The 22,088-nt window shown below is 39.9% G+C and overlaps 1 protein-coding gene across 3 annotated transcripts in view; it reads right to left on the bottom strand.

The window, feature by feature from the left end:
- LDB2 (LIM domain binding 2) overlaps window positions 1-22,088 on the bottom strand; it is a 228,361-nt gene that overhangs the window by 128,483 nt on the left and 77,790 nt on the right. For all 3 annotated transcript variants that reach the window (XM_075709211.1, XM_075709212.1, XM_075709213.1), the window contains exon 2: window positions 16,995-17,097. In XM_075709211.1, coding sequence (XP_075565326.1) covers window positions 16,995-17,097 — 103 coding nt within the window. The remainder of the gene's footprint in view (window positions 1-16,994; window positions 17,098-22,088) is intronic.

Below are 22,088 nucleotides of genomic sequence, written 5' to 3'. Positions count from 1 at the left end.
GCAATTCTGGATGTCACGTAGCACGATACCATGCACTGACAGCTTAGGAGCTGGTAAGGGTAATGAGTCCTTCACAGGGGGGATCCAACAGGCCAGAGCCCCTTCCTGCCCTCTCCTACTTTCATGTTCTCAGATTATGCAAAAGGTCAAGATGTGAAAGCGTATGAGGGAACTGGGCACTCAACTGCCGTACAAAGTCAAAAAAGAACTAAACTACTGTCATGTTAAGTAAAAGCAAAGGAGGGCTTTGAAACACCACTACCCACTTCCCCATGCTTTTTTTGTTGTTGTTGTTGTTTTAAGTAGAAAATTTGACTTTCCTACTCTGCAACGTGTGTAGAGCACTGGGTGGAGGACTCTGATGAGATACACCTTTAGCATTGCACTTTTGGCCATGGATAAAATTGGGTTGATTTTAAATAAAAGGACGCTCTCATGTGGTCCATGGGAAAACAAATAAGAGCTTGAGTCACTCCTGACATGTCTTGAGGAATTCAAGGAATCAGATTTAATAGTCTATATTAAATGTATTATCCCTGAAATAACTTCTGGCAGTTTTGAAGTGCCTGAGAAAATACTGTGGATTGGAAACTTGAGGAAGATCATCTTTAGTGCCACTGCAATTGTAAATAGTAATGATGGCAGACAGATGAAAGCTTCTCTGCTGTTTTGAAAGGGAAGTACATTACAGAAATCATAAAAGCATCTTCAGTGACAGCAAAGGAATCTATACAAAAACTCTGTAAGAATAAAGAGGATATTAGCGGAGATTCATTATTACTGTTTTTATAGATGTCTATATTTAAGCTAGTTCAGCAACAGGATAAACCTGATTGTTGCTATTTGCAGTGAGCACGAGGCATCTAGGATGTGAAACAGGAAGTTAGATTTCTTCTGGAGGAAGAAAAAGAAGAAAATGTAACTTTTAAGAAAGGTTTCCACTGATCTAAGTCTGTCAACAGCTCTCAGCAGTCCCACCAAACAAGTCTGAGCTACATTTGAAATATCAAAGAAAGGAAGAAACTTCCCTTTGAGAATGTTTAGCCATTCTCACATCATCCAAGGAAACTTTTACATGTTTTGTTAAAGGATTCTTGTGTTATCTGCCATCCCTGCAACATGAACCATGTCTCTCTCTAGTCTGAAAAATATGTGAGGAGTTAAAAATGTGGTATATTGTTCTTCGTTTAATTTTAACAAACAAAGTTAGATGGGAAATGGACAGGCAAAAAAAATCACATGGTCTTTGGTTTGTACTGAGACAGGGAATTCTTGCCATTTATGTAGCACTGGGCAGAACTCATTGAAACACAGGCAATTAAGTATGGCACAATTTGAAGTATAATAGCAGAGATAAGAAATGGAAAAAGAGTGGCAAATGATCCAGAGGGAACCTGAGAAGGAGCTGCTTACTTTAGTCCAGAAAATCTAAAACTCAGTTAAATTTCCAGACCAATATTTTGATGAAGAGTGCTGGAGCTCTGCCATGAATTAATGAGCAGATTATTTTTCTTTAAAAGATACAGAGCTAGCTGGACACTAGCTTAACAAGGTAATTATCAAATGAAAGAGAACTGCTGTACTGCTTTGAACCTGCATAAAGACTCTCATAATTACTGATGTTTTGGCCTATCCTTGTTTTAGAAGAACCATGCATTTTAATATTTTTGCATAAAATACATTCAGCTACGTTGTCTGAAATAGTAGGTTTACTCATATGTAGTCAATCAAATATTATCTTTCCTAGACTTCTTTTCAAATAGGAAACCTATATATGCATGCCATTTTACCAAGTCGGTAGTGCCAGAAACCTGGGAACACTAATCATTATTTTATGAAAAAGCGAAAGTTTGTTTCATGAGTAAGTTTCATAAATGATGGCGAGACTTTAAATACACAGCACGATGTTTTTAATAGTGATTTTTCTTTTTCTCAAATGGCTGTATATAATGGCAGTCATGGATATATTAATGAGAAGTTTACATGAACAATTGTAAAAATGACTATAAGCATTCTCTGCCTCTGAAAATTTTTCTCTTTGCCCCTTTGCCTCATCATTGCATAAGTAAAGCATATGAGTATAAACCAAAAGCACTGTTTTGCCCAAGCACTGTTGACTTGAATATAATGAGTATATTAGGAAGTTATTTTCTTGTTGCTTCCTTCCTTTATAACTAAACTGGCTAGACATGTCAAATAGCATCTTTCATAAAGTAAAACAGTGACAAAAGATTATAACTATGCTTGTATAAAGAAGGAAAAGAGAAATACGTAAGCACTTGAAAAGCTTGCAAAAAAAAATCTAGAATGTTCTTCAGTGAGAATGAAAATCGGATGGTAACGTGTACATGAAAAGCTGTACACGCTATTGTAACACAGCTGTCTGATCCAGGCTCCCAGCTCTTTTCTTGAATATTAGAACTGTTTCAAAATTTCATGGTAAAGGACTCATGGTTGTCCCTTTCAATCCTGCTGACTTTTTCTTGCAAATTCAAAGCACACAGAAGAAGTATAGTTTAGATCCTATCAACAGGTCTAGAGAAATGTGTCATGGTCTGGTGAGTAGATGTATCAGTTTCATAAGGACAAATTATAAATGCTGTGCAATTGCAATAACCCTTACTTTAGAAAAGAAGTGACAGAAGTGGAATACTGAATTAGAAAGACATGCAAGCCAGAAAATTCCCACATGCCAATATTATCTCATTAAAGCCAAAAATGGCTTTAACATACTCTCTGTAAATAATACTTTTTGTTTATTGTCTCTGCATATTAACTAGCACTTTCAGTAGATACTAAAATGTCTTTAAACAATCATTCAACTTAAACAGAATTGAATGACTACCTCATGATACATTGTACAAACAAGCAAAAATCAAATACTGACAGTCTCCTCCTTTCTAGATGGAGGTCTAAGTGCTGAATCCGTCCTTTTTCTCCAGAAGTAGCAGTTCTGTAATGATGAAGGCAAGGAGAGAGCTGGTCCTTGCTAACTGTCTTGTGGGACACTTCATTTTTTCTTGTAGTAAGATGCACTAGTGGTGGCCAGGTCCAGAGGATGCTCTGCTCTGTGTAGTTGTGTCACAGCTCTCACTGACCACTTCTGCTGAGGAGCTACACTGCCATTTTCTGTACTAGCTAACATTCTCCATGGACATTACTGCTGTTCCTAAGTTAATGTTGCATTGAAGTGTGCTCAGATGCCAGGGGATGTTCAAATTGAAGCTGACAGCACAGTCTTAATCCTGCTTCCCTGTGCATCTGTATTGCAATAATGCAGACTGTAATTACATGATCACATATATTTACACAAATGAATTTGATAGTATACAAATTTACTACAATCTAGATATATGTGTGCACCTTTCTACGATCAAGAGACATATCAAGGTATGTTAATACTAATTTGAAGTCATGGCAGCCCACAATATTTCTACTGACATATTGGTTACATTCTTTTGAAAAAAGTTATTGCTAGGAGCAGCTAAAGTTATATTTATTGTATCTGAGCTCTACACTATAGAATCACACCATCAGGTTCTAAATAGGTCTTTTATCTCTGTTGTTATTAAAGAGAATTGATGGGGCAAAGGAAGCTTCAGAAGAAGGCATTTTGGGATGCAAGACTGGCTTTCAAAGTATGCCAAGAACAGGCATGACCCCATTCCCTGAGTGACGGGGTTTCCATACAGCACTCTAGGACTCTCAGCTGGGGCTAATTGCTTGACCCAACATGGGGGATGTGAGTCTGGAGCAGAAAAACCCAGCTACTGCCAAGCCTGGCTACCGGCTTACCCCAAGGGAGGTCAGCAGCACTGGAGGGGCAGAGACATAGCTGCAGAGCAAGGCTGCAGACCTCACAAAGACTAAAATGAGTGAAAAGGGTGGGAGGTGGCATGCTGAGTAGTCTACCTTCTCCACATCTCTAGAAGAAAAAAATCAAGCAGGTGTTTGGGGAGGCGGAATCGCTATCAGACCAGGGAAGAGCATTATCACAGGAACATGATCAACGCTGGAGATGTGGAATAGACTCCTCCAGGACTAACATGCAGGTTTTGGAAGCAAGGAGAAGAGCAGAGGGTTATTCTCTCTATGCTATAAATGATATCAAAAGTAAAAGCAAACCAACTTTTTTACCCAGGATGCCAGACATCGCACCTGGCATGGTGCGTAATGAAGGCATTATCACAAAGGGGTTCTTTCTCCAGAGCTAAATTCACACTCACTATTTACCTCAGTTAAGGACCGCTTTTCTGAAGTCAGTGGCCGAATCACCCTGCTTTGGTCTGCATTGCGGAGAGGTCTCCAAGCTCACAAACTGGATTCCCTTCACAAGAGAGGAATCAGATGGACTCCAGGAATGCACCTAATGCACTCCAGCCATTAACAGGCATTTAGTTCACTAGACTAGACTGGACCTAGTCCAAAGTAAACCCCTGCAAAACATGTTCAGTGTGCACGTCATGTCCTCAACACCAGCTGTTTTGCTCTTCAGATCCTCTCCTACTGCACTACACTGCTTACTAATGTCTATGTAGCCTCCAGCCACTAGCACAACAGATTATAACCTTATACCAACAAGCTGCCCCCGAGAGTACTAACAGTACAAACTCTACCTTTCTGGAGGTGGTTGGAGATGCTGGATCACCAAGTTGGAACGTATTGTCCAGACTTTTCCTTTCTATTTACTTGAGCACCTTATCCCTACCATAATACAGTTCTCAAATTGTACACAAAATCACATTACAGGTCGTGCACATTTTATGAAGCTAAGTTAAACCCTTCTCTCAGTATAAGATATCCTCTGTTTCATTTTCATTCTAAAACTATTAACCAGTTCCACCACTTTAGTTGTGCATGCATGATGAAGAAAAGCAGAATGTTGAATAGAAACAGTCTGGAAAGGGCAGATACTCCTTTGTTTTCCAACTTGATAAACATTTTCTGGGTGCAAGGCCACATTCTGGTTCAACATCTCTTTGCCTGGACTTTTTTCTTTTCTTGTCTTTTTTTTTTTTAAATAACCATGACCTGAAGCATCCCTTTGGATTACAGAATTTGATGCATAGCCAGCCATGCATGTGCAACTGTCCCTAAGAGCCAAGCCTCAGCAGAAAAGCGGGTGTGCATACAATCTTGAAACAAAAATAGCTGTCAAATCAAAGCTAATTTGCCACAAAAGAAAGCACTGATCCTCAGTTAGTGAATACCAAGCTAGTTTGAATTTAGGATTGCTTCAAAAAAAATCATAGGCACTTGATTTTATAAAAGAAAAGTGTATTTTTAATTGTTCTAATCTCATTTAACAATGGATGAACTGATTTTCCTTACGGCTGAAAGGCGGGGGTGGGGGGAAGGAGGAACAACTATAGATTATATCGGTTCTTGAGAGTGAAAAAAAGTTTTAAAGTCTCTGAGCAACTAGAAGAGGGGAGGGAAACACAGTTATACAGCAGGCTGGTGCTATCACATGTGCCACCAAAAATATGTTAGTTTAATGCTCCCTGGACCAGCATTTCATTTTACCTCATTGTAGTGAATTTAAATCATGTACTACAAAGGAATTTGGATCTGAATGAAAGGAACAAGTTTGATATCAGGATGAAAAGTAATGCCCTATTAATTCAGGTCCAGACATTAAAGACAAAAATAAAATTGAATTACACAGTATTCTATATTTCTGGACTAGATAAAATTGTATATAAAAGCCTTTTTCATAGCCAAATGGAGAAGGGAGCTGTAATGGATTTTTAAAAGATACAACACAATGGTCAACATCTACTTTCAGGGATCCAGTGAACTGCACAGATGATGTTGACTCAAAAGCTGCAGCTGAACAGATAGCTGTCCACTGGTGCTTCTCTGCACACATTCCTCCACTGTATCCAAAATGGTAAACTTCTAAGATTAGCCTGGGTCACAGATGAAAAGGAGCTATTTCAAGCTGAATGGTATGAAAAAGGCAACACTGGTAATGAAGGCATACCACTTTCAAGACACTGTAGTCAAGGCACAAGCCCCTTTGGCTGCAGGAACACTCTTACAATTGGGCAGTTCATTCTGGAGTAGAGGTATGGAAGAGACATCACCTAGGCTCTTGCCCAATGCTAAGCTGCATGTGATAGAGCCCTTGAGCAATAAACTTTTCTCAACCAGTGAATGATGATCCACATGTCTTGGCTGGGTGACAGCAATGAAACAGACCTGCACAGTGAAACCACAAGGTCACAGGTAACTCCATGTGCTGCAGCGTTATCTCCTCAGCAGCCCAGGCCATCTCTAGTGCATCAGAGCTAGCCTGTACTCCTTCTCTTGGCTCTCCCATACAACATCAAATGAAGGTACCAACACTCACTTTCAATGACTTGGAGCTAAGATCCTTCAAAGAAGAGCAGCTCTGGAATACTGGACCTGGATTAGCATTTCTTCTCATGCAGGCAGAGCTGGGCACTGAACAATGTCATCAGGAGACAAGACATTCCCAGTAGTTCAGTAGAAAAGTGGTCTGAACTGCTCAAAACCAAAGGAATGTCACAAATCTCAATCATTCTCTTCCAAATCCAATGCATATTCCTATAAACTGTCCTCTCTGATGTAAACTTTTAATAGTATCTATATATTGGCTGGATTTGTCTTGAAAAATCCTAAGCAAATACTCCGCAGAACCTACTTCTCTGAGAAAACGATAGAAGAAACAAGAAATGCAAGGTACTGCTTACACTGCTATATGCACCAGAATGAACTTAAAATACTACGGTATAAAACCTGTATGGATCAGAATAGTGGAACAGCAAAATGTCAGCAACATTTTAAAGGTAATATAATTTGGAGTGCAGAATTCAATATGATAAAGAACGATAGCCACTGTATAATATCTCAGCCTTCTCATACAGAGCAGACTTTAAAAAAAAATTCATGACTACATTAATTCAAGGAAACTTCCAATATGGAATTGGGAACAGTATCTCAGTGTCCAGAGTCAGCTTTTGGCTCTATTTCTACTAATCATGGTGCTACAGCTGACCCAGTTTAAATGTATTTCTATAAAGATTCCATAATTTTTGGTGATGTTGCATATTGTATTCTCCTAAGCCATTTAAAAATATTGCACTACAGTAAATACCTAGTGCCTAAAAATAAGGTGCATCATGTGGAACAGCACTACTGCATCACTGAAATACAATGTAAAAGTTTTTTTAAAGTTTTCTTCGTACAGTAAACACAAATGTGTACATTTGTGTAATAAACCCAACACTATATTAGGATGCACTTTTGCATATTTGACTGTGTTCTACTTCTGTGTGCATACATGTCTGCAGGATTAAATTTGTGGGTAGAGGTCATATTTTGCAGCAAATTTTTTATTATCTGAACCTAAGAAAGATTGTCTGCATCTACAAGCCTTGTCCTGCTAGTGTCCTAGAGCTGTGAGGTCTGCAACACCACTACCTGAAGTGTTAAGTGCATATGCACAACTTAGACTTTTCAAATTATTATAAAGTTATCCTAATACACATAAAGCTCCCAGACCTATTAGGATTGATATTCTGATTCACCTGCACCTGAGGATTCAAAAAGGGAAGAAAAAAGTCTGACAGTCCACTGTTTAGTTATTCAGTGTTCTATAAAAGGAAATTCGTTTCTAATACCTTCAGGCAACCCGTATGCTGCAAAGTATTATAGTTCATACTGGTTGTGGGTAAAACTACTATATTTAGTTAAATGCCTCTCTTTGGTCTAGAAATGAGATGAAATTATGAAAACATGCTCTGCCACAAAGTTTCCAGTTTTTTATGGTATTGCTTAGGTCATTCATACAGTAAGGCGTTTCACTTCTGAAAAAGAAACAACGTAAGTGCAATAAAAGAAAAGAAATAAAATGAAAAATGCAGAAGAAAAATATTTCCTGAGTACTAAGGGAAAGATACATATCATTCTAAATTTGGATGAATATTCAGACTGAGTCTTGCTTCTTACAGAAACTCTGTAAGTATGTTAGAACATTTTTCTGCAAGAACATAACATCTATTAACTGACCATCTTAACAATCACCTGATAATTTTAAAAACTGAAGTAATAACAACCAAATATTTTCAATTTCATATAAAAATATGATAGGACAAGGGGTAATGGTTTTGAACTAAAAGGGGGCAGATTCAGACCAGATATAAGGAAGAAACTTTTTGCAGTGAGGGTGGTGAAACACTGGAACAGGTTGCCCAGAGAGGTAGTAGATGCCCCATGCCTGGATACATTCAAGGTCAGGTTGGATGGGGCTCTGAGCAACCTGATCTAGTTGAAGATGTCCCTGCTCACTGCAGGGCGGGTTGGACTAGACGACCTTTAAAGGTCCCTTCCAACCCAAACCATTTTATGATTCAGCAAAACAGAAAAAGCACTGACCAATTCTTCACAACTGCCATCACACTATGCAAAGAAAGAAATCATTTGCTCTGAGTTTGTAATAGTGAAAAGTTGTTTAATATTTTGGTGTAAAAAGTTACTGATTTCCATTCTTTTTGCATGGATTTCCAGCGTTTTATTACCATTGTCTCCAGCAGAGAGAAAGAACTGAATGCTACATAATTTGGACCAAATGGGTGAACAAAAGCCAACCACGACAAAGGGATTATTTGTATTGGGCAGTGTAAAAGACCATAAATCACTGTGATTCTCATGTTACTTCTGCCTTTATTCTTCCTGCTCTCTGGATGGACCCAAAACTCTTATAATGTATCATGTCCTATTATATTATGATTTCTCCCAAAGAGGGCTTATCGCTTAATCTGTTTATACAGCAGCAGAATCAATCTGATTGACTAGGATTTCAGTGTGCCATTGCAATTAGAGGCTATATATAGTTGTGCAATATTCACATTAGGAGTTTAGTTGCCCTTTTCCAGGTGCCACTTTACAGACATAGGGTCTCTAACATTGATTTGTATAATGTGCTTAGTAACAAGCAGAAGAGATTTGAGATACCCATTTGTAAGATATCTGAAATCTTGTATTTATTTGTAAGGTATCTGAAACAGGTTGATAGGAGAGTTTTTATGGTAAACTTTTCCATGGAGTACCTAACCAAGGTTGTGTGTATACATACGTGCATGCACACACATGTTGCACATGGCTGGCACTTTAAAGAAGGCCTTTTGTATTTTAAAGGTATCGTTAAGTCAGAAGCACAGGAACATTATGCTAACTAACAAGCCTGCAGCGGGCAGAGGTGAAGGTCTAATTCAGATCTGCTAATCACAAATCAGGAACCAGAAGGAATTATTCCTTCAGCTCCTGTCAGTAATATGGGGAAAAAGAAAAATGCATGTTCTGAAGGAAATCGGTGGAAGATTCATGTGGGAAGTCTTGCATAGCCAGCAATATTAGAAAAACATTATTCACATGGCTAAAAATGAGAAATAGTAGGGTGTTTTTAATCACAAAAATTTTAGCACCCAAGATGAGAAAATCACTCCAGAACTTGTTATGATGGGTGAGACTGAACTGAACAGGGGGCTGAAAGATGGCACTTGCTTTGGCACCAGCAACTCCAGGGAATCAGAGATGCAGGTCAGACACAGCCCCTTGGCTCATGGAGGCTCCACAGCCTCCCCAGAGAATCTGTTCCAGCACCTCATTTTTCTTATCAGTAGGAGCTAACCGCTCAATGTACTACTTCTACGCAATTTAAGGCCAGCATCTCTTCTCCTGCTCGTCATGGATATGGAAACACACCACATGCCTTTCCTTGACAGGTCTTGTTATTATGTCCCATTATCCCCTCTCCTTTTTCCCATGTCTTCTCTTCTGTAGACTGACCAACTCAAATGCTTTCATTTTTCTTGGTAAGTCTTATTTTCAAGACTTTTGCTTTCCTCTGGACACTCTCCAATCAGACCACATGTTTCTGTACAAATGCCATCCAAAACATGCATTCAGTACAGACAAAGAAAAGGCAATCCCAGTCAGTAGGAGAGATACAGCTGGTGCTTCAAAATACTGGATTCACCAAAGCTCAACTGACTGGGACAAAATCCGGATAAAAACTATGCAGGAAAACTAAGAATCTGTAAAACAGACTTGATAAGATATCCAAAAGCCACAACTATGCTGTGAGAAAGAAAACAACTTTGATAAAAAACTTTGTACAAAAGTGAAGGTAATGATTAGAAGAAAAAAACCCTGATAATTACGATGAATATAGAATATAAAGCAAACAGAAAAAGGGGGAAAGCCTTCTGTAAAAACACATTATGAAATATAAAACATTAGAATGAGATGCTGAACGTGGCAGTGAAAAATCTGTGACTATGGCCTAGAGAAAATAAAGACCTTGAATTTTATTCAAAATTTAATTTAACTTGGAAACAGAAAATTTGTTAACATCAATATATAAAAAGCTTTTTTGTTCTACTTTTGGAAAGAATGTTGATCTTGAGATGAAAAGTGCTTCCTAGTCCGTCAGCAGCTAAGAAGGATCTTAAGTAGTACCTATTAGGAGTAAATGTTTTAAAATTAGCAGTTCTAAGAGTTTCTTTTGCACATTTCTAGCTGGTGTTATAAAATAATAATTAAAAGAAAGCACTACTGTTGTGCTGATATTTAAGAAGGGACACTATACAGTCAGGTAACTGTATAACATAATACACTTGCTTGATATCAATCCAGACAAAATAGTGAAAAAAATTATACAGGATTTAACTGACAAAGATTGAAGTGAAAGGGATGTAATTAATGCCAGTCAACATGGGTTTATGTAAAATAGGTCTTGTCAAACAAATCTCATTTTATTCTTTGATGAGCTTACAGAAGTTTGGGTGATAAAGATAAGTGCATAGGTGTAATACACTTAGACACCTGTAATGCATTTTACTTACTAGTGCATTCCTTATATTCTTACTAAAAATTATTAATATACATTTTTAATAGAGCACATGTAAAATTAATTGAGAACTCCTTAAAAAAACAATTTTAAGATGTAATTATCAATTAGAAATCATTAAGTGGGGGGTGGAGGTGTGGACCTGTTAGACCTGATTTTAATGAAATTTTCATCTACATTCTGAAATTAGACTTGAAAGTATTGCCAAGAAACAAAAAACCAAAACTAGAAGAGTGGTATATAAAGATGAAGACCAGGCAGTCACACAGAATAATCTGTCTCCCTTACTAAGCTAGGCCAATTTACTGTGTTGTACCTGAATGCTCAAATCATGTTTAATGACTGGGATTTCTCGGGGGAAAAAATAAAAAGAAAAAGAAAGAGCATGTTCCTGGAAATACTACAATCTGTTTCTCTTGGCAAATTTAATTTTCTCTGTAAGAGTTATGTGAGAGAAGCCAGACAACAGTTTTATAGAAACCTGGGGTGATAATGTAGCGTGCTAGCCTCTCGAAACCATCTTTGTGACAGCAGTTAAGCAAGCGGGTAATGTGTGGCAAACTTTCCCTGTTTATTCCCAAACTATGTTCCCTGCTTGTAAGAAATGCCCACTAGACATAGCTTTCCACCATTAACCCCCGCAGAAGTTATCCAACAAAGGGCTGCAAAGTTACCTGTATTGCACAGGTTATAAACAGGTACAAAGGCAGAATGAATCTTTTGCAGCTCACTCGATGTGTATTCACCAAATGATTTGTAATAAAGTCCAAGATACACCCATGTAATATATTCTAAAGGCACACAGAGAAACTTAGATAAGCACTTTAAAGCTGATGATTTTACTGTTTGGCCCAAAGTTCACTGTGCTCTGAAACTATTGCCCAGAAAACTCTACCTCTAACTTTCCAGTTACCAAAAAATCAAGAAATGAAGAAAAATCAAGCAGGGTTCATGCACCAAACAGGGAAAATGAACGGTAAGTGCATAAAATGCAAAGCATGGTATAGTTATATTGTACATTCCAAACACAAACTGCAGTAGCAATTATAACACAAAATGCATATTCAATTATCAGCTACAGATTCAGAGCAACAATAAAACCGAAATCACTATATTTTTCTAGGGATACACAGAGCAAAAGAGCTCAACTGGTTCCTTCTGAAATTTCTGCTATGTAACATTATGCAATGCCATATAAAATTGGGTGATGGAAGCCCATAAAAACTCCCTGAAATTCTCAATACATTCTACATCTATAGGCTTAAATAAATCCATTTTGAGGACTCCATCATACCTACCATGCATGAATTTTTTTTACAGCTACAAATGTGATAGCTCATGCTTTTGCTTCCTCACAGTATATAGCTCCTCCATGAACAGAAGGCATTTAGTGAACAGCAGAGAAATGTAGACAAGCTCTAATTTTCTGTACAGTGGCAACTGCATCCATTATGTGTTACAGTGTCACTTTGCTCTGAAAGAGTTAACTTTCTAGCTCCTATTCTCTGCAGTGCTGCATAAACACTGCACATTATTCTTACTGAGCATGCTTCATCTTTCCTGTCTCCACAGTCTTGGGCTGTCAATCACCTGTCAGTCCCTACCACATCAGCACAGTGCGCATCACCAGGCTGTCAGCACAGCAGCTGATGAGACTCTGCTAAGAGCTGTCAATCAAACTTGTTTCTCTTATCTGTTCGGGAAATATTTTGTCTCTAAGAAACAAAGAACCTGGGCAACAATGGATCAGAGTCTAGTATTTACTCTTTTACAGGGATAGAAGGCTCTTAACAGGAAATGAATATGTTTTATCCACAACCAGAAAAAAAAAAAATCTGCTCCATTAAGCATATTTTCTTTTTTGGTTTTGTTTAAATCCTGTTTACTTCTTGACCCAATAAATCAGGGCGTAATAAATTAAAGCAAATTTCTTTTTGCTCTCACTGTAAAATGAATTTCACAGGTCTACTTCTTAAGTTTCTGTTGAATGTAATTTAATGCAGTTTAAAACAGGTAGTGTCTCTTAGGTTTTAGGAATCTTTCCCTGTCTTTAGGCTTTGGAATGTGTGATATTTCTCTCTGTCTCACCGTAGCCAAAAAAAAGCCAGACTAGAGAAAACACACATAATTTACACCTTGGTTACATTAAAATATATCTTCATTTTCTGTAGCGTTTCTCATTAAAACTCAATTTCAACATAGAATTTAATAGAATGAGTAGGGTTCATAGATAATAGCAGACCAAAAGAATAGCTGAGGGGTATAAGCAAACAGGAGAAAAACATACATTTTCAGTGGATGTTTGAAAGAAGATAGTATCTTCTTTCAGGAATGCTGTACCGGGGAGGAAGAATTGCAGAAGGTAAAGTTCTCGCATCTACAGAAATAAAATACTGAAGAAAGACAAAAAGAGCTGCAAAGATGGGCACAGCAGCGATTTCAGGTCTGACACAGAATCCCTGCATGAAAAGTTGAGCTGGGCTTTCAAGTGCACATCTATCCGAGGCAGAATAATGTTCTGCAAAGATAACTGGTCTGGGTCTAACAAACCTGGCAATCAAATTAATTAGCTGTGGTGGATCACTGAACTAACAGACCTCTACTCTTCCCAGGGCATAAGTAAGTATCTTTACATGCTGTGCCATACAGATATACAGGCACATTTAAAGCTAGCTGGAGTATCAGTACATAGTGCTGTCTCGTGCCAAGTGAAGTAAACATAACCCAGTGACTTAAAATCCCCGCTTTGACCTGTATCTATTTTTCCCTACAAATTAAAGAATCTCAGAGCTGATATTCGAGGAGAAACCTTGCAGACCCAACAGCGAGAGTAGCAAAGGGAAGAAAAACACTTTTCCCAGTATAGAGAGGTGTGCTGTAAAACATGATAATGTGAAAGGCAGGCCTAGAAATATTTGGTGTTTTTCATAAAGCTTCAGTTTGGGGCCATGAAATTAAATAAACAGCTTAGTTTTCTGTGACAAAAAAAAAAAAAAGTGAGTTTACAACCCTTACAGTTTCTTGGACAGAACTGTGTTTTAGAAGTTAAAAGAAACACGAGGCAAGTAAAAGTAGCGGTTTTTTTAAATCTTGTAACACTTACACAAACAATGATTTATAAGCCTGATTCGATGTGCTCTGAACATTTGCATTGGCTGTGAGATTGGGCTGTCCAGGTAAGAGCAGAGGGCAGAGCGAGCCAGCTGGGAAAAAGGCTGCAATAGGAAACCCATGAAAAGGAAAAGTTTAAAGCAAGCAGGGCAAAGCAGCCCCCAGAGGGGTTTGGGGACTGCAGTCAAGATTAGAGAAGAGCAGAAGAGAATAGGCAAGTTCCCAGCAGCCTCCCACAACACTCTTGGGGTCTTTGAAGAGGGAACCTGGGGCAAAACACCGTGCTCCTCCTTGTCTCTGGCAGCTTAGGGAGGGTCCAGATAGTCCCCGAGAACAAGGAGGGAAAAGGACTGGCAATCACCATAACCCAGAGAAAAATTGTGGCCATGGACAACAAAAAACTATTTGTCCTTCCCCACACACACACCCCCAATATTTTTTCTGGAATTTGTTTGCTCTAGAAGAGAATATTTTAGTTCCCAAAAGAGGGAAACCATTGCCCAAAGGAAAGAAAATGAGGTGGCAGCCACAACTAATGTCAGAGATGTAAGCAAATCTTTCACAGGCTGAAGCAAGACAAAGGCAGGTAATTTTGAGCTGAATCCTGGAGCAAAGGCAAGAGGTTGGCATCTTTCATCACTTTCAACTCTATAAACAACTTCTCAAAGGATGCCTATTTCTCTTTTCTAGGGCCTAATCTTGGTTCCCTCCATTACTATTTGTGCCTACGAGAGTAAGAACAAACAATTTGTCTTTTATCTTCCCTCTCAGCCAGCTCCAATGTTTTAATGCCCACTACAAACTAAAGAGTGTGCACGCTGGGCGAGGAGGCAGGTGTCTTGCTGGGGACAGCGTGGATGGAGACAAGGCACTTTTGTTTCGTCTCTTCCAAAACTCCATGCTTGGTGCTGCTGCCACTCAGCATACTCTGGCTCATCTAACAGGAGCCCCAGTCCACTGGCTAGCAATTTCACTGCTTACTTGGAATAAAAGTACTGGGTGATATTATGGTCTTTGGGAGATGCCAAGACCCTCCATAGTCATAACGGAGCACATGTGTGGCTTGGGCAGGCAAAACGGAGACCTCGATCAGGTCTCTGTGCTCAGTGAGGACCTGCTACAGGTAGAAGTGATTTTCTGCTAATGTTTGCACCCAAAGGGGAGCAGACTGCTCTGTTCTCCACTCCTAGACATGTTTTTGGACACAGACTTCCCTGGTAGGAAGAGAGGGTTGCTCTTAACACACAATCTCCACTCTGCGCCCTCCCCAGGCAATGCTGGAGGTGTCCCCAAGCAGGGACTTGGACAACCTGGCACCCCAAAGGCTGCTCTCAAAGCCTGCTCAGATGGCAATGGAAGTCCCAGACTGGAACAGCTCAAGCATGCACTTTAGAGTATCACTAAACAGGAATACTGCTCGTGTCAGAAAGAATCACTAATACTGTAGTTCTGAATTACGTAAATATTTACTAACGAAGGAAAGGAAGGGTGAATGAACAGAACGAGCCCTTTATGCTGAGCTTTAATTCCAAATGTAGAGAATAACAACACCAAAAGCAACAACAGTTTGTATAGAGGTCAGAAACTAAAGCCAGAGGAAAAATCCCGTGTACTAGTAGCTTTTAAAAACATGCCCACAGTAATTTGATCTTTCAATCACGCTTATCAGCAACAATGCTAAGAATCACAGTACTGCCCTGTACCAAACTGTCCCAGCTACAGATAGCACAACCATTATCAAGCATTTGTGACAACAGGAATATTTTACTCTTTGACAAATTCTTTCATATGCAGCACTGTTTTCCAGAAACACAACTCCTTCTGATCTAACTGGACATTAATTGCTTTTTTGCTGATGTATCTGTGCCTTCTGGAGTGATAACACAACTAGCAAATCTGATATCTGACAAGTTGACTCAACCTAATCAGGACAGATCAGCTGTTACCAACGTTGCTATAGGCTGTAATTTGAGGACCTTTACAGAGTTATCACTTGCTTTGAAAGGCAAGAAACTGTAATTCTGTCAACACTAATCCCAGAATGTGTGTTCAAAGTGACTGTTATTTTTTCTCCAGGAGAAGGTAACACTTGTCAAATAAATACCTGAGATAATTGATAAAAGGAATTAGAAGTATGTGAGTAATACGCTGACAATCAGTCACTCTCACAAAAAAGAAGAACCTTGCAAGATTCAGAACATTAAGCACAGAGCACAAGCTGTCACCGTGAAGCAGGGGTCACTCTGAATGGAGTGAAACAATTGGCAATGCAGTTTTTCAATGTTTACTTATCTCTCTGTTGCTTAGTGCTAAAGCTGAGTGAATTATTCACTTCAAACAATTTGTTCGATGAATTTTACTGCTTTTTCCTGCTCAGCGTATGCGGGCAATGGATACCAATGCCATCAGATTTATTCACTGCTTCACTTTTATTCAAGCTTTCATTTAGTGCTTGATTGAGAGTATTCTAGACTTCCACTGCTGTTCAGACAATATCCCGGGCAGGTCCTTAATGTGTGCAAACAGCATAGATCCACACAGCTGATGGAATAATGATTATCTACGCCAGCAAGGATATAGCTTGTGGTATTTTTTTTTCTGATCCCTGTTTAAATCTGGAAGCCCTTCCAGCAACAATACTGAAATCTGCTGCAAAGTTCCCTTTCTGTGAACAATTTTGCCCACACGACTCAAGACTCGAATGTTTGGGGAAACCAAATTAACAAAGAGTGCAAGCACAGCCAAATCAAATTAATTAAAAAATTCCAAAGATTATGTTGTATTATTTGCCCTACTCCACTAGGAAATAATTTATTTTCATGTAATAAAATTCAGAGGAATTCCACAAAAAAAGGATTCCCAACCCATGCAATTCTTTAATGGAACTTGATGGTCACTGAATACAAACAAGTGACTTTGTCATTGCCAGGGTTGCATCTGTCTCTTACAGATAAACTGTGTTTAGACTCAGGCTTAAAATTAGAACAAAAAATATATCTCTTACTGTATCGCTTTGGTCCATCTTCCAAACAAAATGAAAGGGTTAAGGTTGCATCATCTTCAAAAAATTCAGTTGCAAAGGCATCCCACCAGAGGTTGTCACTATCCTAGGAAGCAACAGATCATTCACTTAACAGGAGGCAAAATAAAAATATGTTCATCCTTTGTAAAAGAAGTTCAACAGGATCACATATAGTTTGCGCTTCTTCACCTATGATTTTGGGGTGTAGATGTCTATATGATATTTCAGACTAATTTTCCTAGATGAAGTTCTAGTTCTAATTTAAGAAAAAAGCTAAAATATTTAGTTTATTATACAATAAACTGGTTTTCATTTTATTGAGCACACTAAATATGTAAAATCTTTCATTCTCATAAATACATGCTTTTCTTCAAATGTTAAAAACGGTTTTATAAATCAGTTGCAAATAAAATGATTATGACTTTCCCCCCTCTTTTCTGGGCTGTGTATCTCAAATGCTTGGTCCTAATAATGAAAAAACCTCGGTACTTAATTCTATAATGCTACATAACCTGATTATCAGCATGAATTGACAAGAAAGTTATTTAGAAACTAAATATAATAGCCATTCCATTCCAATGTGTTTAATATAAATACAATGCTACTGCAGGTTAATTAAATACCAGCTAGTTACTTAAATGTAATTGTTGTGAGAAATCTTTACTTTTCAGTGTGATACATGAAGTGAAAACAATATTTTAAGTTGACCTGTGTATACTTAGACTTACAGTAATACACATAGCTGGAACATAGCAATTATTAATATAGTGTACAATGTAAAGCATATACCAACACACCACTACAGGTAGTCTGTTGGCTTTGACAATTGAACCAGGCATTTTCAGACCTGGGTGATCAAGAACAGGCACCCAAACCTCAGTGTTTAGCACCTGTGCAAGTTGTCCAGCTTGCAAGGGTTTTCACAGAAGTCAGGCAACAACAGAATCCACCGTTTCATTCAGATGCTATGGATATATTTAATACCTGGATTTTAAATGTTTGGTGCAGTCTTTTCTGCTCCTTTGAGGCCCTGAGATTTAAATCACTTCCAACACACAGGATCAGCAACAAAGCTGGAAATACACTTCTGAAGATGCCCCAGTTGCACTCCTCACAGCCACTCTATCCCACTCACGGCAGCTGCCTTCCCAGCATGCAAGGCCAGGTTCATTCAGTGTAGTGAGCACTGAGTACCTCTTAATGCCTGAACAATATGTAACTAAGCCAGAAAACAGTTACCTTCACAGGAGAAAAACCCTGAGATAACATACCGATTTAAGAGAAAACATGCATCTGTCATAGTCATTATATGTATGCATGCAGAGGAATAACTATCTGGGTTTTTTAGTTCTGCTCCTGTTTTTCCTGAAGACGTTACTATTGGATTTTACTCCAAACTGCTGAGCAGGGTATATTTCCTGCCTCACAACTTTACTTTGATTTTTGCCAAGCATCCAATGGAGAAATGGTAAGGACAGGTTTTAGTATTCCAGCTCCTGCCAGAGACCCCCGAGAGACTTCTTGGTTGGGTCAGAGCCTATAACTCATTTTCCTTGCCAAGGCTCATCCTGCCCAGCAGCGGCAGGACCAGGAGTGGCACAGCCTTGTGGGACTTGCTCAAAATTTAGTCACACACAGAGGTATCAAAACCACCCCCACGCCTTAGAAATCTGTTGTCACAGAGACCTGCTGCTCTTTCCTCTTTGCTGGTGTAAACCTGGTGAGTGTTTCCACATGCAAACATCACTGGATTGACTAGCCACGTAGGCACAACGGTAAGTACAGAATATACATACAGGTGTTCAACAGAAGCCCTGCAAACAGCTTCTAGCAACACACCTCTATGCACCGACCCTTCACTCAGGACAGCTTGGTGGGTGACATTATGAGCCCATACAAGAGTGTATTGTCCAACAAGTAATTATGAGCTACCACTCTCTGCCACTTGCCAAAAGAGAGGCTGCACTATCATTTAACCGGGACCTTTCGGACACACTTGTCATTGGGAAGGAAGAAGTGGGGGAAGGATTTAAGCAATGTCACATACCACATTTGCAGCACTTGTTAACTCAGTAGTTGAGTATCACTGGAGCTACTCATGCAGCATCCGACAACACGGGAGGCAAAAGGGGAGCATCACGTAGTTGGGATGCAAATGCACCCGGGAAAGACAGAGAAGAGCAGGGAAATTGCAGGGCCTCACCTCAAAACCACACATATTTGCACTCACTCTTGCTTCCAAGAAGTCTGAAGGCAAGGAAAATGTGGAGACGGAATTACTGTGGATCCCCTCCCTGGACAGATGAAATATCCAGACTCTGTCACAGTTTGAATACTGTCCAAGGTCTTCATCTTATGCTTTTGCATATTTTATGTCAGGAAGAAGGAAAAACAGAAAATGCAACACCCCCCCCCCCCCAAAAAAAAAAAACCCAAACCTTAATAGAATGTATAAATCCTCTGTCAAGCTTCAATACGCTTTGCTGATTAATTCCCTACTCCACCCGTGTCACCGGTGGGCCCAACTACTCTCACAGCCAAATGGTGAACAAAACCAAATGAGGTGTCCCCTAGCCAAGCTGAAAAAGGATCCAGTTATTATGGAAAAAAAGAAGAATAATAAAATCACCCCCTTTTTCTTGCAAAAAGGGGATGGTGAAGGCAAGGCTGCCCCCAGGCATCTTTAACTTATGCTCTGACAGGTTACGGGGGATTTTGCCAGAGTAATTATTTTTCTATTCAACAATAATGAGAAATTACCATGGCAACCTCCCTTTCACGTAGTGCACTCACACGCTCAAACATTGAAATAATGGCCTAAACATAACAAAAAAAAAATTAATACTTTAAAAATATTTTGTATTAAAATAAACTTAAGGAATGGGTCAAAGGAGAGAAGAGGGCAGAGACAGCCAGTGAGTTGGGTCAGAAGTGAAGATGCCATGCTGCTGTAGCCAGCTACCCGAGCAGCAAAACGTCTTCTGCCACAACTGTCATTGTTCCTTCTGATCCCCTCCACCCCCGGTATTATTTGTAATTTGAAGCATGGCTCAACTCTGAATAGGGTCTCCAAGTAAATGGAATCCTAGGGTTTCAATATTTTTTCCTGACTCTGATTTCTTTGGCAAATGTAATCAGATTTTAAGTACAATGATGTTCTTTTTCCCCCTCCATCTAATAGTCCCACATGTTCACTGTGTGATCTGAGAGTCAAGCTGGGTTCTTCTTTACACCTTACACACTTACATGATTAAGAGTCTGCAAGCCAAATGAGGCTTTTCTACTTGCCTGTGATGGTGATTGCTGAACCAAAATAGATCTTGCAACTGGAATATAAGGCCAATTGAGCCTACGGCATTTTCTCCAAATTCCTTTATTTTTGTTTAATGACTTGGAAGGCAGAATGGAGTTAATGTAAAAAGTCAGTACATGAAACCACGCTCGAGAGGGGATGCAGATACCTTGCAGGACAGAACTGGAATTCAAAATGATTTTGATAGATTGTAGAAATGATCTGAAATGAAGATGAAATTCAATAAAGTGAAGTGACAAAAACACAAATACAAAATGGGGAATAACTGGCTGAGCAGTACTGTAGAAAATGGTCCAGATCATAAAGCAAATATGTCAGCAATCTGTTGCTCTTGTAAATAAGGGAAATGTCTTAGATATAATTCCCTTCCACTCCAGCAAACACATCTCTGGAAAGACTTCAACTGGAATAGTCCATCCACTTCTGGAGTAGTGTAGCCAGGTCTGGCCCACCCACTTTTAAAGAATTTAGCTGAGAATAACAAGAATCATTGAGCTTAAACACACAAGCGCATGGCACAGCAGTTTGCACAGCAGGGTGGGCGGGAAGGGCGCTGAAGCTCTGCCAGTTTGACCGGGGAGCGATGGTATCCACCCAGCAGAAAGCCATGGCCTCCCTAAGCTCTGCACCCACCACCACTGGCGCAGCTTCCCAGGCAGAGCTCGGATGGGAACACGCTGCCAGCCAGGTGCTGGGCTGCAGGCTGCACCCTGCTGCTATGCCAGTACGGGAGGGCAGCGGTGAGCACACCTGGGGGAGGTGTGCCCAGGTAGACTGACTCCTGAGCTTAGCGACAGAGCCGCAGGAGGAGGTGGGTAGGTTGAGGAGTGTCAGGGAGTGCGAGAGAGAGACACTACTGGAACCGCACCCTGCCGTCCCTGAGACAGGCCCAGCAGGCAGGCAGGACGCACGATACGGAGGATTCCCTGTGCTCTCTCTGCCTGGCTGAACACAGGGACTTAAGGGGTAATGGCGACAAGTTCCTGGCCGGCGCAGCAGGCGCGTCTCCTCTGCGACTGCCCCACCTTCCCAGCTGCCCTTGTGTAATAGGTGCGAGGTTCTGCGAGTGGAACCGAACAACGACAATGGTTCATCTAGTTTGGAGGTGTTGCCAAGGTTAAGTCGGCCTACGCCCTGCGTCAAAACTGCTTCCATAAAGAAAAAAAGAAGGGTCATTGTCATAAGAGACTCTCTCCCAAGGGGAACAGAAGGCCCAAGATGCAGACCAGACCCACTTCTTAAGGAAGTCCACTGCCTCCCTGGGGCCAGGGTTAAAGATACGAGGAGAAAGCTTCCTACCCTGGTACAGCCCTCGGATTACTATCCATTATTGATTTTTCGGGTACGCAGTGATGAAGTTGTAACAAGTAGCCTGAGGGTAATCAAGAATGACTTCAGGGCCTTGGGACAACTGGTTAAGGGATCAGGAGCACAAGTAGTGTTCTCCTCTGTCCTTCCAGTTTCAGGGAATGATGAAGGAAGACGCAGGAAGAGCTAACAGATCAATACCTGGCTCCGAGCCTGGTGTCACCAGCAGAATTTGGGGTTTTTTGATCATGGGATGGTTTACATGACGCCAGGCCTGCTGGTGACAGACAGGGTACATCTGTATCAAAGGGGGAAAATGAGCTTTGCACAGGAGTTAGCAGGGCTCATTAAAAGAGTTTTATCCAGATTTGAAATGGGAAAGGGATAAAACCAGCCTCACTAGAAATAAGCCTGGGCGTGGCATGCCAATGTTTGAGGGATAGTGTGCTAGTGAG

This window comes from Pelecanus crispus, chromosome 4 (genome assembly GCF_030463565.1).
Source record: "Pelecanus crispus isolate bPelCri1 chromosome 4, bPelCri1.pri, whole genome shotgun sequence".
NCBI lineage: Eukaryota > Metazoa > Chordata > Aves > Pelecaniformes > Pelecanidae > Pelecanus > Pelecanus crispus.
This window is presented reverse-complemented; position numbering and strand designations above follow the sequence as displayed.